At 39.7% G+C, this 24,003-nt stretch overlaps 1 protein-coding gene across 5 annotated transcripts in view; it reads left to right on the top strand.

Annotated features, from left to right (window-relative positions):
* EPHA6 (EPH receptor A6) overlaps positions 1-24,003 on the top strand; it is a 343,972-nt gene that overhangs the window by 232,545 nt on the left and 87,424 nt on the right. For 2 of the 5 annotated variants that reach the window (XM_083498568.1, XM_083498570.1), the window contains exons 7-9: positions 8,669-8,716; positions 9,103-9,265; positions 20,137-20,245. In XM_083498568.1, coding sequence (XP_083354694.1) covers positions 8,669-8,716; positions 9,103-9,265; positions 20,137-20,245 — 320 coding nt within the window. Of the gene's footprint in view, positions 1-8,668; positions 8,717-9,102; positions 9,266-9,915; positions 10,099-20,136; positions 20,246-24,003 lie in introns of those variants that run through there. The other 3 variants (XM_083498569.1, XM_083498571.1, XM_083498572.1) reach the window with 2 other exon arrangements.

The raw sequence follows: 24,003 nt of genomic DNA, 5'->3' as shown, positions 1-24,003 counted from the left end.
ATGGAAACATTTATTTTTCTATGTTAGAAGCAACCCTTCCATACACAAAAAGACATTTCCTCTCATGGAAGTGCACCATTGGATCCAGGGCAAAAAAAACCAGCAGGCTTTGACACATTACAGGAATATGTGAGCCCACCTTAACACCCCTCCCCCCCAAAAAAAAATCAGTGTAGAATTTTACAGGCTTATACTGATCTCAGGGTAGTTAACAATTATCATGGTGTCACTCAAAAAAATTATATTAGGAATGTGAAGGTTAAAATTGTTACAGCTGTTACACTGGTGCAGGGACAGAAAGTGGCAGTGTCTCTCTTTCCCCCCAATCTTTCCCATTATATCTAAAGTAGGACCGAATGCATCTCACTCATTGTGAAATGTGTAACACCCAGATGCCTATAACTCTGACACATCTGTCTGTGGGAGAGATATCCAAGTTCTGATTTCAAATGTAATGCAGGAAACAGCCAGGTCACTCACATTCCCTCCTATCCCTATAGCTCTGTGTAATGCTTACACATGTACATGTACATGTACATGTATAGCACATGCGCCCCTTTATAACTGCCTAGTGACCAAATACCTTGTGCTTTGGCTACCTCTGTATTCCATAAACACATAACTGGCCTGCAGTGAAATAATTCAATAATAATAAACCAAAGAGATCACATGTAAGTTGAAGCAAGTGGACAAGACACTAAACTGCCTGTAATCAAAAGTGTAAGCAGAAGCTTCCAGTCTTCTCCTTGCAGGCTACCAGGGGAGAGGTATGGGAGCGACAGGGCTCTCACAGGTTTGTTCTTGTAATGCTAAATCATGGTTTAGCATTATATCGGAACTCATTAATTGAGGACTGTCAGAGAGATGGAAGGAAGGTGGATTTTTTGAGTGCTTGGCTATGGCTGCTGGGGGATGGATAATGGTACATGCCCCTTGCTGAGTATGTGTATATACATATGAATAAATACATCCCAGTAATCTTACTTATTGTTTTTGTGTTATAGAAGGCTGGATCATTCTATTCTGGTCCAGTATTTAGGAAAATTGGACCACAACCATAAAGCTTTTGACTTTGCAAAAATCTAATTTTAAATTCTGCTTCTGTGAATGTGCTTTGGAAACTGAAGCTCTCCCCCCAATACCCCCCCAACCTATTTAGTTCCATAATTTCCAGAACTACTACTTCTTGCCTTTAGTTCTTCTTTCTCCCATGGTGGGGGGGGGGTATCCTAGCAAGAAAAGAATGTCAATTATAGTACAGCAGTCAACTTATTTGGTATTGTGAGCTGCACCCAAAATGTATCATGTTCATGCAGCAGAACTAATTTGCAGAACCTACTTGCATATGGTTACCATAATCTACATGCCTTTTTTAAAATATGTGGATAGCAAACTAAAATAGACAGGCATTGTAGGTATTTCTTCTGTAATGTTCAGAAATTGTTAAGATATTTAATACTATTACCCAGGTGTGAACATCCTCTTTTGGGGCGAGGTGCTCAAGAAGGTGAACTTTGAGCATGCTTGGAGGAAACTGATTACTTGGATCCATTCCATTCTGGCTTCAGGCCTGACCATGACAGTGAAACTGCCTTATACAGGCTAGCTGGTGACATTTGTCAGGAGAAAGGAAGAGTGTGATCCTACTTAATATCTTTGATCTCTCAACAGCCTTTGATGCTGTTGACCACAGCATCCTTCTGGAGGCCCTGTGGGAGGTTGACGCCTGGGGCACTATGCTTCAGTGGCTCTGTTCTTATCTTGAGGGCTGTTTCCACAAAGTACTTACGGGAGGCTATTTTTTGGCACCATGGGAGCTGTCCTGTGGTGTCCCGCAGGGTTCCATCTTGTACACCATACTATTTAACACCTATATGAAGCCACTGGGAGCTGTCCTCAGGAGATTTGGCATCATCAATATGCAAGTGACACCTAGCTCTAGCTTTCTGTTTCATCTGACTCCAGAGAGGCAATTGAGATGCTACACTGGTGCTTGGAGGCAGTTATGGGCTGGATGTGTGCTAATAAATTGAAGCTGAATCCCAAAAAGGCAGAGGTGTTATGTGTCCAGAGTTTTCACATCCAGGAGGTGGGGAAATTGCCTGTTCTGGAAGAGATTGCATTCCCTTGGAAGGTTTGCAGTTTGGTGTGCTCCTGGATTCAACACTTATCACTAGAGGCTCATGTGGCCTCAGTGACTAGGAGTGCCTTTTTCAAGCTCTGGCTCGTTCACCAGCTCCAGCCACTGTACTCCATGCTCTGGGAACTTCCAGATTAGATGAGTCGATGTGCTCTAACTGAGGCTGCCCTTGAGGTATCTTAGAAACTTCAACTTCTCCAAAATGCAGCAGCCAGATTATCGGCTGTATTTCCTTTTAAAACTCAAATAGCCCCTGTTTTGAAACAGCTGCAGTGGCTACCAGTTGTTTTTTAAGCCCAAACAAGGTGTTCATGTTACTGTTTAAAGCCTTAAAGACAGTGCATTTTTCTAGAAAAAGGGGTACCGGAACTCACCATTAACACCTCCCTTGTTCTCTTAGAATGGCAATGGCGCCCACCTGAGAGCTGCCGGAACTGAGTTCCAGTGAGTTCCCCCTGGAAAAAAAGCCCTGCCTAAAGACCACCTCCTTCCCCACAGACCCTCTCAAGTATTAAGGTTAGCAGAGGGGGCTAAGAAGGTGGTGGTCTTGAGAGGGTATTCTCTGTGGCAGCTTTATGGAATTCCCTCTCTGCTGTACAATACCCTGACCTTTGATACCTGGGATGTATATTTTAAATTCTCTCTGGGACCTTATACTTAAGGGTGGGTTATAAAATTATTATTATTATTATTATTATTATTATTATTATTATTATTATTATTATTATTGCATTCCTTCCTTGTTTGCTTCCTATTATTTTATTATCACATTTTCAAACTTACCTTTTCAGTTTCATAGTTTACCGCCCAATCCTATCCCTGGCTGCACTGCAACAGTTACAGAGCAAACCTAGCATCCTATGTGAGGGCAGTAGCGGAATTTGCTGGCACAAGATCATGCTAGCATTAGAAGGCCAGTTTCTCAATGGGACTGCTAATTGCTCTACCTTTCTTACAAGTCCCTTGCTGTCTTGGAAAGGCCCTTGCATGGCACTCCTGTTGTACAAAAATATATACTGGAGCAGCAGTGCTGGATGAGAAGGACTAGTTTCTAGCACCAGAACAAGGAGAAGAGAAAATTCCTTGCACTGGTCCTGACACCCCAAGTCTGGTCTTTTGCTCTGCTGCTGTTATGTAGGATTAGGCTCCTATAAACGTGTTTTCAGTTGAAAGATGGCAAAATCTAAATACTAATACACACAACTACAGGCACTGAATTCCTGAATTCAATTATCATTTGACACGTGCATGCCTGCAACTGCAAAAAGCTGTCCTGTGTAAACAAGAGATACATGAATACATTATAGCAGTTTATGCCTTTTACAGGCTACATTGCGAACTGACCCTTAAAATTCAGGAGATAGAAGCAACTGATGGACCATATCTGGCCACTTCTTTTTTGCTTCAATGGAACCTACATACGTAAAACAAAGATTCACCTAACAAAGGAAATAATGTTATTGGTCATGTAACCTGCCTTTCTTCAGCCACATGTCTTAGATGGTTATCTTTATAGCTACTTTTTGTGGGTATTTATTTATTTCAGGTATATTTAAATCTTAGGCTCTTACAGCCTAAGATGAAAAAGTTCCTGCCATACCTCAAAATTGTTGAAGTCCTCAGATGTTATCTCATGTCACTGAACTGTGGGATATTCAGTAAATCTGTGGTGCTAGATAATTTGATGTGGGAAATATTGTTAGTAATACCTTAAATGCAGAAGGGGTTAAAATACTAAAGTGCCATATAAATAAAGGTTTGTTCAGTTAAGACAGCTGGATTTAAATCCACTGAAGAAATATGAGTCCAAATTTATAAGATCCTAGAGATTATAGTGAGAATGAAGATGTAATCAATATTTGGGGTAGGTAAAGCATGTTGTTGAATGAGATTGTCACTATCTTCAGCATTGCTTTATATCCTTTTGTTCATTACAGTCCTCTGCCACATTGGGAATTGGGATTAACTGCATCACTTGTATTATTTTGGGCCAATTTCATAAACATACACAACACAGTATTTGACATATTGATTCTGAAGCTTTCATGTAGGAAAACAGGCATTACTGGAGCATTAAACGGCAGCTGGAAAATGTAGCAATCAATATTTGAGCCATTTCAGTATTTTCCAGCATACACTTTCCACCTTGACTAACCCTGATTACATTCTGATTTAAGGCATGAGCCTAAGCTTTCAATGTTATTGAACCTTGTAACTTTAGATCTGCTTTGTATTTAGAATCCATTTCTGAATCCATTTTTCCATGTCCCTTTAGAGATAATAAACATTAATAATTCTATGCCATGGTTATCAAATGTCTGCCATTTTGCTAGGTATGAGAACTGTTGTGCGCTCCCCATCTCCACTCACCTCAAATTTGCTTCTTTCTTCATTCTGGCTACATAAGCCACATTAAAATGATATTTAATCGGAACTCAGCTATTTAGCTCAACTATTTATTTGTATCCCACCACCTCTGCCCACTCCTCTTGTTGGCAGTTTTGCTGAAGGGCTAGGTGGAAACTGAATTTAAAACTTTAAAGGCCAAAATGTACGTTCAGTATTTAATCATTATTTCATGCTACAAAATTTGTTTTCCAGATTAGAGACAAATGTGAAAATATAAAAGAAAAATGTGATAAAAGTATCCCAGTACACTCTGACAATATTTTCTGTGAAAAGCTACTGCAAGCAATTTAATTATTTTTATCAATTACATTTTATCTCACCCTTCATCCGATGATCACAGGGCAATTTACAATGAAAAAACACAAAAATACATACCATAATAAGAAAGAAATTTAATTTTTAAAAACTGTCTCACACAGAGTTTAAAAGGCCATAGGTTTAATTACGGTAGCCAAAGGCATGGGAGAAGAGGAATGTTTTTGCCAAGTGTCTAAAGATATGTAATGAAGGTGGCAAGCAAGCGTCTCTAGGGAGAGCATTCCACAAGTGGAGAGTCATCACAGAAAAGGCCTGTTCTCATGATGCCGCCCTCCGGTCCTCTTAGGGCAGAGGTACACAAAGAAGACCCTAAGATGATGATCGTAGGGTCCAGGTCAGTTCATATAGGAAGAGGCAGTCCTTGAAGTATTGCAGTCCTAATCCCTTTAAGGCATTATAGGCCAGAACCAGCACTTTGAATTGGGCCCAAAAACTAATTGACAGGCAGTGCAGTCATGTGTTGGGTTGGGGACATTTTGGGACAGACCCATGGTCATCCTGAGCCATCTCAGAACCAGTTGCCTTAGCATGGATGTTGAAGTCACCCAAAACCAGCAGTTTGCGAGTCCTCAACACTGCCTCTGAGACCAGCTCTGTCAACAGGAGACATATGGGCAACAAGGCAGCAGAATCCTTAATCTGTCCTGGTTGCCAGGAACACAGAGACTAGATGCCCCCCTCAAGCTTGACAGAAAGCCTGGAGAGAGAACAGAATTTCTGTAGACCACAGCAACTCCCCCTTCCCACCCCTCAAGTCTGCCCTGATGCTGCACAGTGTACGCAGGTGAGCACAACAGGGTGAGACCAACTCCACCCAGCTCACCTACCCAGGTCTCAGTGATACAGGCTAGATTGGCCTCCTCATCCAAAATCAGATCATGGATGAGGGAAGTCTTACTCAGAGCCAACACAGCATTCTGCAACAGTAGCCACAGACATTAGGGCTGGCTGGTAGGACGCCACAATTCCCGAGGTTGGAAGAAGGGCTGGCACATGGGACAGTCACTAATTGCCTGTGCCATGTGCTCCTTACCCAGCCTGCACTACTTCCCACACCATATCTCTCCCTCCCTTGAACCAGTGTGATTGCTGCCCCTACTCTCCTCCCAGACACATCTCCCTTCCTCATTAAAAACAAACAACAGAGTCTGATTTGTCTCTTTAGTTGTCTCATAATCTTAACACTTGTTGAGCAGGCAAAATTTAATTGCTTTTTAGGGAATATCATTTTATAATAATCTGTTTGGTGTTTGTACCCTTTGTACATTCTATTTATATGTACATATTTTATATTTTCCTTGTTCATTTTACATGTTGATTGCTATTTCAGAAAGTAATAATGTGCTGGAGACTTCATTAAAAAATAAATAGCAACCTGAAGACACCCTATAGTACAGTTTTTCATGTTGTCTACCCTGTTTTGAATTATGAGCATCACAGATCATTTAATTTTTTTCTCTGGTGCTTCGTTTTCCCTGAGCACCACAACTTAATCATATTGAAATTGTTATGTTTAGTTTATGCTGTTCAGATAGTGGTCATGCACTATTCCTCCTGAGCAGTGTTAAAAACTTTGCTGTGCCATAAATCACTTCAGCGGCATTACATTATGAGTTTGGCCAATTCTAAGAGTTAGGCCAATTCTATATGTGAGGTGCTGCTTCATGGTAAAGATGTGCTATCCAAAAGCTTCAGCTCTGCTATTAACAATAACATTCCTTAGTTCTTCTCCTTGCCCTCCACCCCCACCCAACATGTCTCCCATGAACCTTATTTCTTTCACGTTATCAGGAAGAAAGTGCCTTATGGTAACTTAACACACCACATTTCTGAACATTGTTTTATCATATTACATATTCATAAGGTGCCCTGTGTGTGCCAGTTATGTTATGTAGATATTTGTGGACAATTTTGTTCTAACCTGAATTATGGACCATATATTCTGATATCATACTGAAGGTACCCTAAAGGCAAGGAAGAAAAATATAAAAGATTGGAGCTGGCCTTGGATGAGCACCTAATACATAGGAACTGAACAAACTGCACATAATGCCATTTCATAGAATCATCATAGTGGCTAAATGCCTATGCCTTTGACACTGGAAATCAGAGTGGTCCCCATGGTGTGTCCAGTACCTGTTGGTCAAGGAAGCATCTGACATGAGCAGATGGTATAGACAAAGCAAGAAAATGAGGATAAAATTCTAGTATGGAATAGTTCTTATAACTATATACCAATTGACACAGATAACAATGAGGAATGAGGAATATAAACAGAATGTTTTTATTTTGAGACATATAATGTCTGTGTGTATGTGTGTAGATAATTGATATTGTGTGTGTGTATACACCTTCTGTTAATGCATTTTATTTATTTGAATGAATAAATTAATTGAATTTTGGGGTGATGCAGTGAGGGGGGTGTACCACAAATATGTTTTCAGTAGTTCATGCAAAAATTGTGGAACATCTCTTGAAAACTTTAAAATATAAATAACAAAAGGAGAGCAATGGCAGTTGCCTAATGAACAAGAAATATGCTTCTTGCTCGTAATTAAGCACGTGAACTGTTTTGCCCCAACACAGAATCCCCCAGAGCCTTACAAGAGCATTTATTTAATATTTATTTACACTGTTTCTATACCACTTAATATATTAAAAAAATCTCTAAGCAAGTACAGAAAACTAAAACAACAACAGACCTAAACAACAGCAAGTCTTACAAAAATGTTACTTTCATACAAAATTACTAATAAGTATAAACCAATATCAATTCCTTCTCCTCCTGAAATACCTTCCCTCTTGGGCTGCCAGCTCTCATCCAGGATTCTACCCACCATCCCTGGCTCTCACCTAGGGCCCAAACAGTTTCACATCTTACAAATGTCTCGGAAAGAGGATGATTCTGTTGATATCACCCGAGTCTTTCACTCTAGGCTTGCTTTTTATAGTCAAGCCCAAGGTGAATAGAGCTTTCTCCAGCTGCCCACAGCTGTATCCCATTCAGCAGTCAGTTACACTCTCCACATCCAGTTCCACATACAGCAGGTTTGGAAAGTTTCCCTGGGGTCCAGAGAATGACACCCCTCCACTCATAGTTCTTTTAATAGCCTCTGACACCTTCTCCTCTTTCTGCCAGCATGAAACTCAGAAGAAAATCTGGCCACAATAAAAACAGAGTTGGATGCACTTAAGCTTGTAAATTTTGTTGCATTGTGGCCTCTGGACAGAAAGAGTTTCTGAAGAAAAACCTTTATAAACACACACACACACACACACACACACACACACACACAAGCATCACCCTAAAAGGTGCTCTGCCATCCCTTGCTGTCAGTAGAGGATATGTGGAAAATTCAGACCTTGAATTTTCCTAGACAGGTCAAGATGAACCCACATGTACATGTGATCTTAACATGTGTAATCTTAACATTACACACACATTTATTTCACCATATATACATTAGGTTTCCAATACATATACATTTGGCAATGCACACTCATGCAAGAACTTTACACATTATAATGTACACAAATATATGTGTGCGTTCTCTTTTCCCCTACAGGCTTTTATATCTGGAAAAAGAAAACACTATGTGTGACATTACCCAGTAAGCATTTCCTAAATAATTTGCCAAATCCAGATTAACAGCTGCTTTATTAGTGTGAGACATTTTGTGCTACTGCATTTATTAAAAGGACATTAAGAACTGATTTCCAAACCAGTGAGACAGTAGGATCCTGTTTCAGGTTTGCAAACATAAAAATAAAGAGTTAATTTTCATTTTCTTTTACCCACAGGTCTACCCACGGATAGCGCCTGCCTTTTGGCACTACCTGCGGGTAGAAGTGAGTAGCGGGCATTTGAATGCTCCCACATCTATACGTTATGCTTGATTAGTCCTTATTGAAATCTAATTTGTCCATTATTCAAATTATATAGCTGTCATTTTTGCTGCCATTTGCTTTGTATGTAGTTTTGTACTAATTTCATACTATTTTGTCTCCAGTCTAATTACTAACCCAATTCACAAGGACACAGTTCTCGCCATATGAAAGATAACACAACATTTCTTAAGATCTGTCTAAGTATAGGTTGCGCCATACATCGTGGAATAGCTGTCACCCCTTTCTGAACACACTTTGACATTCATAAGAATTTAGTTTTGAAAGATTGTTATTACGCAGCTTTCACAACTCAACTTGACATCGTTTTCCCCCCTTTTGTCCCTCAGGAGCAGGAGCAGCTCAGCTACTCCTCCACAAGGTCAAAGGCTCCAAGTGTTATCGTCACAGGCCTCAAACCGGCCACCAAGTACATATTTCATATCAGAGCCAGGACTGCAACAGGATACAGCGGCTATAGCCAGAAGTTTGAATTTGAAACTGGAGACGAAAGTAAGTCTTAATCAAAGACACAGAATTGTGGCATGTGTGACAGAAGTGGCAGGCGTTTGACATAGCTAGGCACTGGTCTAAATTACATTATAAACACATTGGGAGATATACATAGATCGATCACTTTTAATGTACTGTATTTTTCTGTGTATAAGACGACCCCATGTATAAGATGACCCCTATTTTTTGAACCCCAATTTAAGAAATCAATATGGTACATTGTTTCAAAACAAAACCTGACCTCAGAATACTCTCCCTTTCTGCAGTTTTTCTTCAGCTTTTACTTTTGAAGTTCCTAAGAGATTCACAATTGTTCTTTAGCTTGTCCTGAAATAAATGCTTGCAAAAGTTCATGCTTTTTGTAAGATTTTGATCTGAACTCTAATGAAAACTAATAGGGCACTGATACAGTGCCTATTGCTGCCATGACCTTTCCTTCCCCCACCCTATGGGCTCCGTTACTTACTTTGGAAAAAAGCATGGGAAGGTTGGGGTGGCAGGCACCCCCAGGCCACAGCAGATTATTTACTGCTGGGAAATGGGATTTGAACTACCAGTCCCAGAATCCCTAGCAAGAAACTGATGAACTTGTATACAGGGGCGTAGCTAGCTGCTCTGGCACCTGGAGTGGCAGGGGCGGGGCGATCTGCGACGATCCGCGCACAGGGGCACCGCGGCGAGCCACCCACAGGGACAGCACAGCGAGCTGCCCATTGAGTCTGCCTGGCGAACGCAAGCCCCACGCTGCCATTTAAGACAGCATGGGGCCCGAGCTACCATGTCATTCCCAGGAGAGATGTGTGGCTTCGGCGCACTGCAGGCCAGGCCCCGTGGTAAGTCCCCCCCTCCCCGCGGTTTGCCATTTTGTCACCCCCTCAGGGATGACACCAGAGGTGGACTGCATCCCCACCACCACCCTTCCTACACCCCAGCTTGTATATCAAGGAGGGATATAGACTGGTGCCCACAAGTGCACCAGTATAGGTTTGAAATGCAATTACCCACCATTGTTGCATGTTCTTAGAACATCCTACATCCTCTCAGCATTTCACCTAAGAATTACATAATGAAAACTAAGGTGTGTGTGATGTTCTGGTGTTTTTGTATTTGTATATACATGTAAATATACATGTAAACAGAGTGATGTTGCCTAATGGTAAATATAATACTTTATTTAAGGTAATGCTAGAGGGGGAGGGGAGACAGTGAGTTGCTGTGTTGTTGGTGAGTGATGATTGGCTGAGGGTTTGAGTACGAGTGTGATACAGCTGAGTGACAGCTGCAGTTTGGGGAGAGTTGGAGTTGGGTGTTCAGGAGTATGGTGGGGATAAAATCATAAATCAGTTGTATTACACTACATGCCTCTTTCTTGGCTACATGAGAGGTGAGATGTTCGCTTCACAGTGATCTGTGGTGGTAGCATGAGTAAAAGGTGTATTTAGTAGAAAGACTCAGCTCATAGCTGTACATGATACATTTATGCAAGCCATAAACACAATCAAGGAAAGTAATTGAATGTAGAATTTTGGCCTGAAGTGACAATAGAAAGTTTTAGCTTTCATTTCATTGTAGTCATTAAGCTGTGTTAGTAGAATCATAGAATAGAACAGCTAAAAAATAACAGTGTATTTAAACTTTGGGCTTTGAAAACATTTGTGATGCAAATAGTTTTTTGTGAAGGGTTCCTAGTTCTTGTTACTGCCTCTGTAAGACATTCTGAGTTTTATTCATGCTGCACTGCAAACTGAAATGGGAAATATTTAGAGTGGTTACAGGAATGCAAGAGTTGTCTTGCTTCATTAGCTCAAGACCCATGTAGTCCAGCATTTTCTCTCCAATGCTGACAACTGGAGGTCCCTAAGAACCTTATATGCTGCTATACATGAAGCCTAACCCTTCTATCTCCAGCATTTGAGCATCAGATTTCTGTGCAGGAAAATCATGTGTACTCCATCTATGTGCTATTCAGTATAACTGATGCTGGGTTTCCAACAGATATAAGCATTCATTTATTAAGTACAGAGAGATATCTTTATAGGATGTTTTGGCTCCCGAACGCACAAACCCGGAAGTGAGTGTTCTGGTTTGCGAACATTCTTTGGAATCTGAATGTCCAATGGGACTTCTGCGGCTTCCAATTGGCTGCAGGAGCTTCCTGCAGCCAATTGGAAGCCGTGCTTTGGTTTTCAAACGTACTTCCAGAATGGATTCTGTTTGACTTCCAAGGTACGACTGTATCTCACTTGTAACATGCAATGATATGTATCTTGCTAAAGGTTTACCTGTCACATACATCTCTGCATTGGCTTCTATTTCCCCAAACAAATCACGCTACATGATGATTTTAGACAGTTCCTGTGGTAAAAACGATGAACTTTCAGTGATCAATTAGCAGAGTCAGATTTGAATGTTTGGAAAGCTTTTCACATCATCATTAGTGTGCAATTGTGAGTCACCCCAGCAACACTGGGCTAAAATAATTTAGTTGAGCATGTTTGAACTAATACTCAATAGTTCATATTGTTATGTACTGAAGTTCTCACCCTGGGCCAGCAGGGGGATACTGTAGATAGTTCAGGTCCCCATATTCAAATAAGGGATCAAAAGTGATGTTCAGTGATTGGATAGTTACAGAAAGTTGTTACAGTTACGTTGTACTAGAGCTCTATATAAGCTGGCTGGCTGAACCCTTCAGTTCAGTTCTGTTCTGGCCTGTGAATAAACAAGAGCTGTTTGAAGAATCGCTGTGTCGTCTGATATGTTCACCCACAACCTAACACTGGCGACAGCTTGGTGCAGACTGATAACATTAAGCAATCCTATGCATGACTTCTCAGAAGTAAGTCGCACCGTGTTCAATAAAATATACTCCTAGATAAATGTGCACACGATTTCAGCCAAAGACTGAAATCCTATGCTCACTCATATAGAAGTAAGCCCTACTGACAGTGGACCTCACTTCAAAATTAACTTGCATAGCACTGTATTGTAATTCATTTACATCTCTGGTAAATGGCCCTTTGTTTTTCTTCCCCACACTAAACAGAACCAGTAGGTCATTATATTTCTGCAAAATGGGAGAGATGTGAATACTTACTTTCTACATACAGATTAGTTTTTTAAAGGATATAAGCTTAAAGTTATATGATTTTTAAAATGTTACAATAATGTTAAACGAGGGATAGCTCAATTGGTAGAACATGAGACTCTTAATCTCAGGGTTGTGGGTTTGAGCCCCACTTTGGGTGAAAGATTACTGCATTGCAGGGGGTTGGACTAGATGACCCTCGTGGCCCCTTCCAACTCTACTATGATTCTGTGAAATGTGCTGATTAACCCATGCTCAAAAGAACAGATATCAAAGTACAATATTTAGCGTAAAGAGGTATGTTCCACTTTTTAAAAAAAAACCAACCCAGGGCGTCATACAATGTAGTAAAAACCATAACATATTAATAAAATACAGATACCATAGCAATCACTTAATCTGTACAAGAAGTCAAGAAGAGGAATAGGAATGGTTTTTTTAAAAAACAAAAACAAATCTCAAACTGTTGTCTATAAGCTCATATGCCCCTTAGTGAGTGACTTCTGTGATATTTTTCCTGGTTTGTTAGAAGGAATGCAATCTCTACTACTTCAGTTATTTAAGATAAAATTAGATAAATACGAGAAGCACCCAGAAATTTTGGAATGGTTATTATTGGTGATACATGAAGCAGAAAGAGGACTTGGCTGACGCTGCAGGAGTAATAAGAAAAGTTAATTAATCAAAGAGGATGTAGTTTTATATTACATGAGGACTCATAGATGTAGTAGTGCATAAAATATATTTTGAAATCACCTCTAATCAGTAATAAGCTTACAGGGCTAACTAGGAAATAGCCCCTGATAAAATCTCATTTTACTAAACTAGTGAGATTAGGCCTGGACTGACTTTGTCAGCCCAGCCAAAATTCCAGAGGTTACAGGAGGGGGGGGTCTGAAAACTCTCCTGGATATTGGGAGTGGGAGACACACATTCCAGTGGGGGAATCAGACTTTCATGGTGAAGAATTAGATAGCTTAGAATGAAAAGATTTTTTAAAATGCTCCAGGCAGCTAGGCAGCATGATTCCCGCCACACATTTTCAAAGTGTGGCTGAAAGTGTTCCTGGGAATGATGCTACAAGATGATGTAGAGTCGTTTCCAGGAGCACTGTGTGGGGAGAAAAGCTTGTTGCCCTCATGGCAGGGTAATGGTATTGGTGGCTTCACTCAGCCCTAAGTGAGATGTCTACCAAGTGATCAGAATATGTGTGAAAATTGGCCATAAAGGTGGGTTGTGGCTGAATGATTGGGCAAGGTTGCTTCCTGGTTGGATTTGGCGGATTCTTCTCCCCCACCTCCGTTCCATGAGACTCATGCTTCTAGCCTGGCTTCTCTAACTCCAATCTGCTATTCCATTGTATTTCATGATTAAGGCTTTTTCCAAAAACTGCCAGATTTTCAGATTTTTCACTTCATTCATGCCTTTCCTCTCTCCTGCATTACCAGTTTCAACATTTGCATTGATAAATTCCTAGGGAAAAAAGCAAACTTTATGTGATTATAGATGAGCTTGCATCAGTATTATTGCCAATGGACAAGAGCATATGTGTGCATCTGAAAAGACTGCACAAAAAGAACATTGATGCAATCATAATATCACATCTAGATCACATCAAGCTTATTGTTTGTAATGTTTTATCAATACACACATTGGTAGCTCAAGAGGAAGGAAATTGTTTTAATTGTGAATTGGGGGGGGGTTCACTGTTTATGTGAAATGCCCAACAGACTTAGCTGAATGAGCAGTATGCAAATGAAATAAATGAGTAAAATGAACTGAATGAATTGAAAGCCATAGTAAGCAGCACATGCTCCGATTCCCTAAATAGAAACTGTCCTTGTGAAAATGGGATTACAGAGAGTGGCACACAGAAAAATGAATTTTCCAGAATAATAATTTGGGATTTCTAACAGTATGCATGGCAGTTGTGCAGGTCTGTCACTCATCTCTACATGCCTTTATTCATTCTTTGTTTCCAGCTTGTAAACATGGCAGATTTACCCTATTACTCCATTGAGAGCTGTTTTGATTATTAGGCATGAAAACACATCTGAGTGGGGATTAAAGTTGTTACAAAAGTACTGATGAGTAACTAAAACTGTGTGTATATATACAGTTCCTGGAAGAGAAAGATTTGGGAGATTGAGGTTCTCTTCTAGATAAAAGGTACAGGTTCCCCAGTCTCCCTCTCAGCTTTCTTACCATGAGTCTTCTGTCCTTGCTAACAAAAGAATTCAGAGCAAGAAAGCAAAAACACAGATTTAGGATATACAGCTCTTTCATTTGCTTGTAGTCATATGATGGAATGCGTCCATTAGATGATAGAAATGTATTCCTTTCTAGTCAAACCTTTTCCATATATTATTCTGTTCTCACAACTTTTTTCATCAGCCTTTACTCTGAAGACCACAGAAGCGGGTCACAAAGAGTCAAGTGTTTTAGAAATCCAAAACACCCATATCTCATGAGATAGACTATGGCAGCAGTATCCCATTATAATAACTGAAACTATGAGCAAAGAGATCAGCTGACTGAAGGGGCCAACATACATATTGTATTGATGTTCTTAGTATGTGTTTAACACAACAAATCACCCATGAATAACAAGTTGGTTAAAAAGGCATAAGGATCTGAAATAATGAGTAGGCATGTGTGGGAAATGAAAACGAAGTTGACTGATCGGAAGCATATTTGAGAAGTCATGAAATGAAATATAATATTGCACATACTTTTTAGGTTTGATAACTTAGTAGTGGAGCAACAATTTGATGAATATGATCTTTTTGGTCCTGTAGGAGTTAGGTATAATAAACAATTCTCGGTCATTGAACATTATGTGGTCCTGGAAATTTTAGTCAACAACATATGGAGCACTAGATAGCTTCTGTACTTAAAAAAACCACAAACCTATAGAGTATCATCACACCATGTAGGGATATGAAAACAGTTTGTGTTTACAAAAAACCTGGAACATAAACAATTGCTATGGAGACTTCATTGCTTGCCATGCCATCATTTTGATTCTCTGGAATCAAACAGACACCTTGCAAATTCTTTTCATGATTCTTCCTCATGTATTTCTCATTATATTTAAGATTGTCCATATATTCAGCAAGATTTTACAGTATATCTAAAATGAGAATTAAAGGTTACTTCATCAGAACCTTGGTACATGCTTTTAAAAAGCTCATTTTTCTTTCTGTTGTTTTTAATCCCTTTTGTATCTATCTAAAATGTTGACAGTTAATTCCTATCCATTAGAGCTCCAGTCCCTGCAGTTTGTACCTATATGTCTTACAGCTGCTCCCTTTTATCTGTCCAGCTGTCTTTCTGTCACTTTCCTATCTTTCACTCTGCTGGAGGGTCTGCTGGCTGATAGATGTCAAATTGCAATAACTAAAGCATGTAGCTTGCAGACAAAATTGAGCTGGTAATAGGGTGCCAGCTCACAGATGGCTGAATGCTCAACCTGCTAAAGAAAAATACTTGCACCCTTTAAATTAAGTTCAAGTCACCTTTTTTCATGCTGTACAGTAAAAATAGGAGACATCCACTCCTTGTGAAAAGGAAAAGAACTGCTGACTCCTGGCTGTGTGTGGACTGATTACATAGTAATTCAGTACTGGTCCTAGTGTATATTTTCTCACTGCTGGAGATGTACATGATTTTTCAGTCTAAGGTTCGATATTAAAGAGAAGCTAGTTATACCCATTGATGTTACTAAAATGAGGAAATGTTTAAAAGCCGCACTTGTGACTTGTGTGTGCAGTTCTGGTCAGCTCACCGCAAAAATGCTATTGTAGAGTTGGAAAATGTTCAGAAAATGGAACCAGAGTGGAACAATTCCCCTGTGAAGAAAGGTTACATTTGGGGATTTCTAGTTTAAAGAAAATATGTGCAAGAGGAGACATGATAGAGGTGTATAAAATTGTGCACGTTGTGAAGAAGGTAGGGAGAGAAAAGCTTTTCTCTCTGTCTCTTAACGCTTGAATTTGTGGACACCCAATTAAGTTGAATGTTGGAAGACAGACAAAAGGAAGTACCTCCTTACACAGCACATAGTTATGCTATTGATGCTATTGAACTTTCTCCCACAAGAGGCAGCGATGGTTGTTATGTACTGAAGTTCTCACCCTGGGCCAGCAGGGGGATACTGTAGATAGTTATGCAAATAAGGGATCGAAAGTGATGTTCTGTGATTGGATAGTTTTAGAAAATTGTTACAGTTACGTTGTACTGGAGCTCTATATAAGCAGGCTGACTGAACCCTTCAGTTCAGTTCTGTTCTTGCCTGTGAATAAACAAGAGCTGTTTGAAGAATTGCTGTGTCGTCTGATATGTTCACCCACAACTTAACAATGGCCACCAACTTGGATGGCTTTAAATGAGAATTATTATTATTATCAATTTCATTTCTATACTGCTTTATATTTTTAAGGAAAAAAATCTCAAGCGGTTTACAACCTACATCAAAACACCAAACAAAACAATTGAAAGCAAGCACAATTAACAGGAAGCTACATTATTATCTTAAAGATTTCAAAATAAAACCTTAATAAAGGTAGTCAAATATAAAATGCACATTTAAAACAGCATCAGTAGCAAGAATATAAATCTTTATCGCAATCATAGAACATATCAGCTGCTGTTGCTGTCATTCCTACTAATGGTGGTTCATGGTGGGTGGTGGCTGTGGAAGCCAGGCTCAATGACCTGGGTTTGCTCTAAGAGATAGCCAAGATAGTCTCTGGGTTCTTCAGCAGCCTAAGATTTTATAGCCAGAGTCAGTTGGGGCCCTGACCTTCCAGGCCAGGTGGAAAAGGCCTGCAAGACAGGAAGCAGGTCTTCCATGACATGCAGCCAAGAATTATGCTTCTAAATACTAGTTGCTGTTTGTGAGCTTCCCACTGGTTAGGAACTGTGAGAATGGGATACTGAACTAGATGGGCCATTGGCCCAATCAGCAGGCTTTTATAAATAGTTGTAAATAATGAGTTTTTAAATTAAATAATGTTAACCCAGACAGAAAATGGAAACAATTCTGTTTATATTCCACTGTTTATATCATCGAGGAAAGAGTCTTCGGTAGGGTGCCTGCTTTGCATGCAGAAAGTTCCAGGTTCAGTTCCCAGCATCTCAGAGCTGGGAGTTTCTCCTGTCTGGAACCCTGGAGAGGCACTACCAGTCACAGCTGATATTACTGAGCTATATGGGCCTATGGTCTGACTCACCTTAAGACAGCTTTCTATGTTCCTATCCCACAATGATATTCCCCTCTGTGCTAGCTCCTTTGTCCTTGGTGTGATTGTAGTTTAGGAATCAAACTGGTGACATTTGCATGTGTTATTTCAATTAGAAAAAAAAAATTCAGTTAAGCTCCTAATGTACAGTGGTACCTCTGGATGCAAACGGGATCCGTTACGGAGCCCCATTCGCATCCTGAAGCAAACGCAACCTGCGTCTGCATGCGCGCGGGTCTCGATTCGCCGCTTCCGCGCATGCACGTGACGTCATTTTGAGCGTCTGCACATGCAAGAGCGGCAAAACCCAGAAGTAATGCGCTCCGTTACTTCCAGGTCGCCGCGGATCATAACCTGAAAATGCTCAACCTGAAGCACGTTTAACCTGAGGTATGACTGTACTCCTAATGATCCAGACCCGTAGGCAGTTAGTTGCCTGATAGCTTATAAAGTTCATTTGTCCCTGCCTTGGGATCCAGTCTTGTTTAGCCTTTCAGTACTGTAAACTAGGCATCTGAAAAAAATAAATGCTCAGGAAGTACATTTCTACATAAGTCACACAATATTGCTTCCAATGCTACATTCTATAAGCCTATGAATAATTTGCATTTAAGCTTGCACTTGCTTAGCAAAAATTGCAGCTTATGCTGTCACCCTGAATTCTTGGTCACAAATGGCTTTTGAAGACACCCAGAGTATGTTGGTCTATGTGAGAACAAAAGTCAGTAGTTCCACTGGACACCTGAAGCTAATGGATTTGCATTTGTCTGGACTCAGATTTTGAGCATCTTTTTTTGTATCCATTGACTTTGATAATCAAGTCTCTTCTTGTGCTGATCTTATCTATAGAGAGCTGCATCTTCTAGATGATGGCAATGTGCACTCCGCTGTTATTTCCCTTCCTTTTTATTGCTTCAGAACATCTTTTTGCTTTATTTAAAGCACCTATTGGTAGTTCAAAGATTGCGTTCGATATTTGAACTGCATTCCTAGGAACTGTGTTATTACATGCATAGTTACTTGTGTGGCATCATATTTTCTTAGGTTGAATTTTTCTAAGCAATTGGGACACTAAGGAGCAGAACATGATGTGAAGTGTAAAATTGCTTCAGAATAGCTAGCTATTTGGTATTTGGGGGATTAGTTATTTAGCATTTCATAAAAAGCTTCAGCTCCCCACTTATTCTGCAGTCACTTCACCACTTCACATGCTTGACTTGTCTGTGAATAGTTTATGACAAAAGACATGAAATGCACTATTGTCATTTGCTGTCATCACATACCAGGAAACTATTGCCAAGAATATAATTACAGTGTGCATTGCAAATTGGGCAGAATTACCACCGCTTTTATTTTCATTTTATTTTAAACTGATCTTGCTAAATTCAGTGGAAATTAAAAGCTACAGGCAGAATTTTTAAAAATCGAGGGCAAAACTAGACACTATGCCATTCAATTAGTAATTGCATGAATGATTTGTTAAAAGCAAATTGCAGGCTTAGGAAGAAGTGGTCCAAATAGGAAACCTGGGGTCTTTAAGCCTTTGATTCCTCCCCTCTGTGGGCCCAATTTTGTATTATGCCTCCTGCGACTCCTTTTTGCATTGTAAAAAAGGCTCCCCTTGGAGGAACTCAAGACATCTTACAATGAAAAAATGAAAACAAGGCAACAAGTAATATTAAGCAAAGTTACACACAAATCCATTACAAAACATAACTTCAGAGCCAAAACTGAGACCACAGAAAAACCTCCTTAGTGAAGAATTAATTAAACAATAATATAGTGTTTTGGGGGAGCAGAAAAACACTAATAAAGTGGAGGACAACTGAAAAAACTGTGGTAAGGAGTTCCACATTCTGGTTGCCACAGCAGAAAACACCTGGTCCTCCAATTAACCTTGGATTCTACTATCATATTTTGATTGCCTTCATAAGCTTTGCCATTATCAATCGATGAAACATAGTGACTCAGATTGAGAGAATGCTGAATTTTGAAATGGGTTACAAGATCAAATATCTGTATGAATAACAGGGCTCATTGGATCACTAGCTGTGATGCTCACAGGATTGTTATAAGGATAAATGCAGTTGCATGATGGGGTGGCACCGGACCCCCCCCCCATTGATGGTGCTTACTGGGAGCTGAAGGGGTGGGGTGGGATGGTTGACAAGGTCAGTGTGGTGCAAATACCCCGCCATGCTATCTGCTAGTAATGTAGACCCAAATGCTGAATATGTGGTAAATGATATGTAGATAATGTTTCAGTCCTAAAAAATGCTGGTTATATATAGCTATTACAATATTGCTTTCAGAAATTAGACAAGAAAACAAAACCCCATTACCTCTATCCTGCCCTCGGCATCATGCCACTGTCATTTTACTCCAAAAGCAAATGTTATTGTTCTGTTTTTGCTGAAACACCAATCAAATCATAGCAATTGCCATTATTAACAACAGATGCATTTGGCTGGTAGAGTAATGTAATTTCTTCTAAATAAAACCATTATTCAGAGATTTACTCCTATGCGTTTCTGTTTCAGCTTCAGATATGGCAGCAGAACAGGGGCAGATTCTTGTCATTGCCACAGCGGCTGTTGGAGGATTCACGCTCCTAGTCATCCTCACTCTGTTCTTCCTCATTACTGGAAGGTAATTAACGTTGGCATTGTAACTCATTTTCATGCAGGGCAATATTTATTTGATATTTTGTTTTTTACATTTATACCCTGCCTTTTCAAGAAAAAAAATGTCCAAAGTGTATCTGTGTTTGACCTAACAAGTCCCAATGTTGTGCCAATGCTGGGGAAACTGGGCACCTTGGAAGGGCAGTTAGGTTTAATGGCCCCATCTGCATTTGACATTTAAAGCTATATCGTACTACTTTAAGTAGCCATAGCTTCCCTCAGAGAATCCCGAGGACTGTGGTTTGCTAAGGGTGCTGAGAGTGTTTAGGAGACCCACTCCTATTCCCTTCAGAAAGCTACAATTTACAGAGTTACCTAGGAAGTGGGATTGACTGTTAAACCACTCTTATAATTGTAACTCCGTGAGGGGAATAAGCTGTCTCCTCTAACAACTCTTAACTCTCTTAACACACTACAGTTCCCAAGATTCTCTGGGAGAAGCCATGACTGTTTAAAGTGGTATGATACAGCTTTAATTGTATAGTGAAAATGGAGCCGGAAGTATAATCCACTCTTGACTGCTCTGTATCTCATTTCACCATCTTCACATAATCTGAAAATGTTTAGACTATTCCTTAGCCTGAGTGACAAAAGAACGTGATGAGCAAAGGTGTCCTCTTGTGTTGGGTTTTATAGATGTAACATTTTTAGCCGTTTTGAATTTATGGTGGGAAAAACCATCTCCCCCTCCATTATTTCCAGTAAAATAAATAAATACATTTGGAGGGAAACTTGCCTCCTTATCAAAGCATGATTTATGACTTAGCACTTTGAAATGTTACCACTTATTATTTTTATGAACTTCTTCAAAATATATAATGCCATACTCTCCAACATTTCTCTGATGAAAATAGGGTCATCCTATTCCATAATAACAATTTTATTATTTACACCCTGCCCGTCTGACTGGGTTGCCCCGGTCACTCTAGGCCATGGGTAAGCAAACTAAGGCCCAGGGGCTGGATCCGGACCAATCGCCTTCTCATTCTGGCCCGCAGACGGTCCAGGAATCAGCGTGTTTTAACATGAGTAGAATGTGTCCTTTTATTTAAAATGCATCTCTGGGTTATTTGTGGGGCATGGGAATTCGGTCATCCCCCCCTCCCCCCTTCAAAATATAGTCCGGCCCCCCCGCAAGGTCTGAGGAACAGTGGACTGGCCCCTTGCTGAAAAAGTTTGCTGACCCTTTCTCTAGGCAGTTTCCAACATATATAAAAACATAATAAAACATTAAACATTAAAAATCTTCCCTATACGTTCCCTTCCAATGTATTCTAAAAGTTGTATACAGTGGTACCTCGGTTTTCGAACATTTCCATTGATGAACGTTTCAGAACACAAATGTTCCTTGGAAGTTGAACCAGAAACACAGCTTCCATATTGAGTTTTCTGTATTGAGATTTCCGTTTTGAGGCTTCTTTCTTGAGTTTTGGGTTTTCAAACGTTTCGGAACTCAAATGGTCTTCCAGAACGGATTACATTCGAAAACTGAAGTACCACTGTAGTTACTTATCTCCTTGGCTCGGGGGTCACATAACTCCATACCCTCTGATGAAAACAGGGACGTCCAAGGAAAAGCAGGATCAAATCAGAAACTGGGACAGCTTCTGTAAATCCGGGACTGTCCATGGAAAATCGGGACACTTGGAGGGTTTGTAATGCCTAGCTTTATTCAAATAATCATAGACTTGCCTCCACTGCAAGAGATGAATCTGCAACCTATTGTACTCTAAGGTACCCCAATTTATCTTATTTTTTCCAGCTACAGTGATAGGAAAAGATTAAATGAAAGCTGAGCATTGAAACGATCAGCATTGTAGGAAACAAAGTTTTCTGCTGTTAGATATCTGCTCTTAGAAACAGTGTTTTTATCAAGCAGAAACAGAATAAACTTGAAATTTTAGTAAATAAAATAAAAAACACTGCACAGACGACCTGCTGGTATAATGGACATTTACCTTCCTCTTCTCTTCCTCACCCTGTACCAATCTGCTCTGGGGCACATTTGGTGGGAGGTACACAGGGGGTTGCAGGTGGGAAGAGAGGAAGATGAAATTCCATTGTGCAAGCAGAAGCCCATTCCTCTTGCACACAGACACCATTGAATACAACTATAATGTAACACATGAGTGGCAATAATTTTGGAAATTAGTATATTATCAGTGCACATAGAGAGTCTGAAGTCCTGTTTAGTGCACACTTAATAAATTGTTAGCTTTTCTATCTAGCATTGTAAGAATTACTGCACCACTTTCTGGTGAGCCCCATCATGTACAGATTTAATTCACATAACTAATTATGGTTCACTTTGCAGTTAAAATTATGGGTGTTAATGTTTTTAAAAGGCAATTGTGACAAATTACATCACAAGAGTGTCTGTAAATAGCTTTACTCACTGACATCAAATAAGACAGGATAAATGCAAACATTTCAAAGCCACAGACCTTTGAAATGATTTTGCTCAGCAAACAAATGACATTCTGAAGTGTGCTTCTCACTTTAGTGGAAAGAGAGAGTCATATTTTGATTTCTTCTTGTTTCATCACATTTATTAGATAACATTAAGAACGTTGGAAACTATTCTTTTAATGTATCCCTGTTGAATTACATTCTTTCAATTACATAAGATATGGATTCATTTTCTGAAGTTACGTAAACATCAGGATAAAGAGACAGGGCAATTCAGAACAAATATTCAACATGTTTTAGAATCTCAGGCAAATTTCAAAGTGGAAGATTGGGCTGGTATGCTACAGATGTGTTCTGATTCACCATTTAGAATTAGCAATTTGATGCAATGTTGAATCACAAGGCTGCTGATGAGTCTATTCATACTGAAGAGTCAGAAGGAAATATGCACCTGCATCTGTATTTGACTGAATGATTTATGTACCTGCTAACAGCAAATCGGCATGCCAAGTTTTGAATGAATAAAAACCACAAAAATATTATGAGAGAATTAAAACTTAGGTTTGATCAGTATGAGATTTCTATATTGCTATGGGATTTTTCCGAGTTCAGTGAAGCTGTGCAACAAAGTGAAGCTCCTGTGATATGTGATGTTAGTGAATATTTTTGCTAGGGAAGGAATGAATCTCCCAGCAGCACAAGAATGTTCATAAAGCATCCAGATTGTCTGAAGAAAGTTAAAGCTCATTTTAGCAGGAAAAAGGAAAAAGGGAAGATGCTTGAATAGGTAAGGAAGGCTAAAAGAAGTAGAAATTTGATTGAGTGCAAGTCCAAGAACTCCAAAGGGACAGTTTGAGCCCAGCGGCAAAAATGGCTGTAAGAGGGGAAAACCTGAACCAAAAGACTGTGATGAAATGGACAAAATGGATGAGAAGTAGAGGAAGGGACTGGCTAATGAAAAAACATTGGTAATGAATTAATGATCATAGGGGAATAAGGAAAAGGTATTCTGGGAGCTATTGATGGCACAGGAATCAATGAAAAAATTGAAGAGGAGGAGTGAAATTAAGAAAAGAAGGCTCTAAGAAGAACACTACAATTTTTATTGTATGAAGCTGTTCATAATTTTTTTGAAATGTGATACACCCTGAGTGACTAGGAAATGGCTGGATATAAACTGAAGAACTGAATACAAATATTCCTATCCTAGGGGCAAGAGGAGTAGATGCCATTGGGCTCATATGACTTGCAGTAACCCAGTGGGATTTTTCCCATTCAGAACAGCAGGCCCATCAGAAACTGAGAAATACTTGG

The sequence above is a fragment of the Podarcis liolepis genome (genome assembly GCF_965112155.1).
Source record: "Podarcis liolepis genome assembly, chromosome: 4".
NCBI lineage: Eukaryota > Metazoa > Chordata > Lepidosauria > Squamata > Lacertidae > Podarcis > Podarcis liolepis.
Note: the sequence above shows the minus strand (reverse complement) of the source record. Positions and strands in the feature narration are given on the sequence as shown.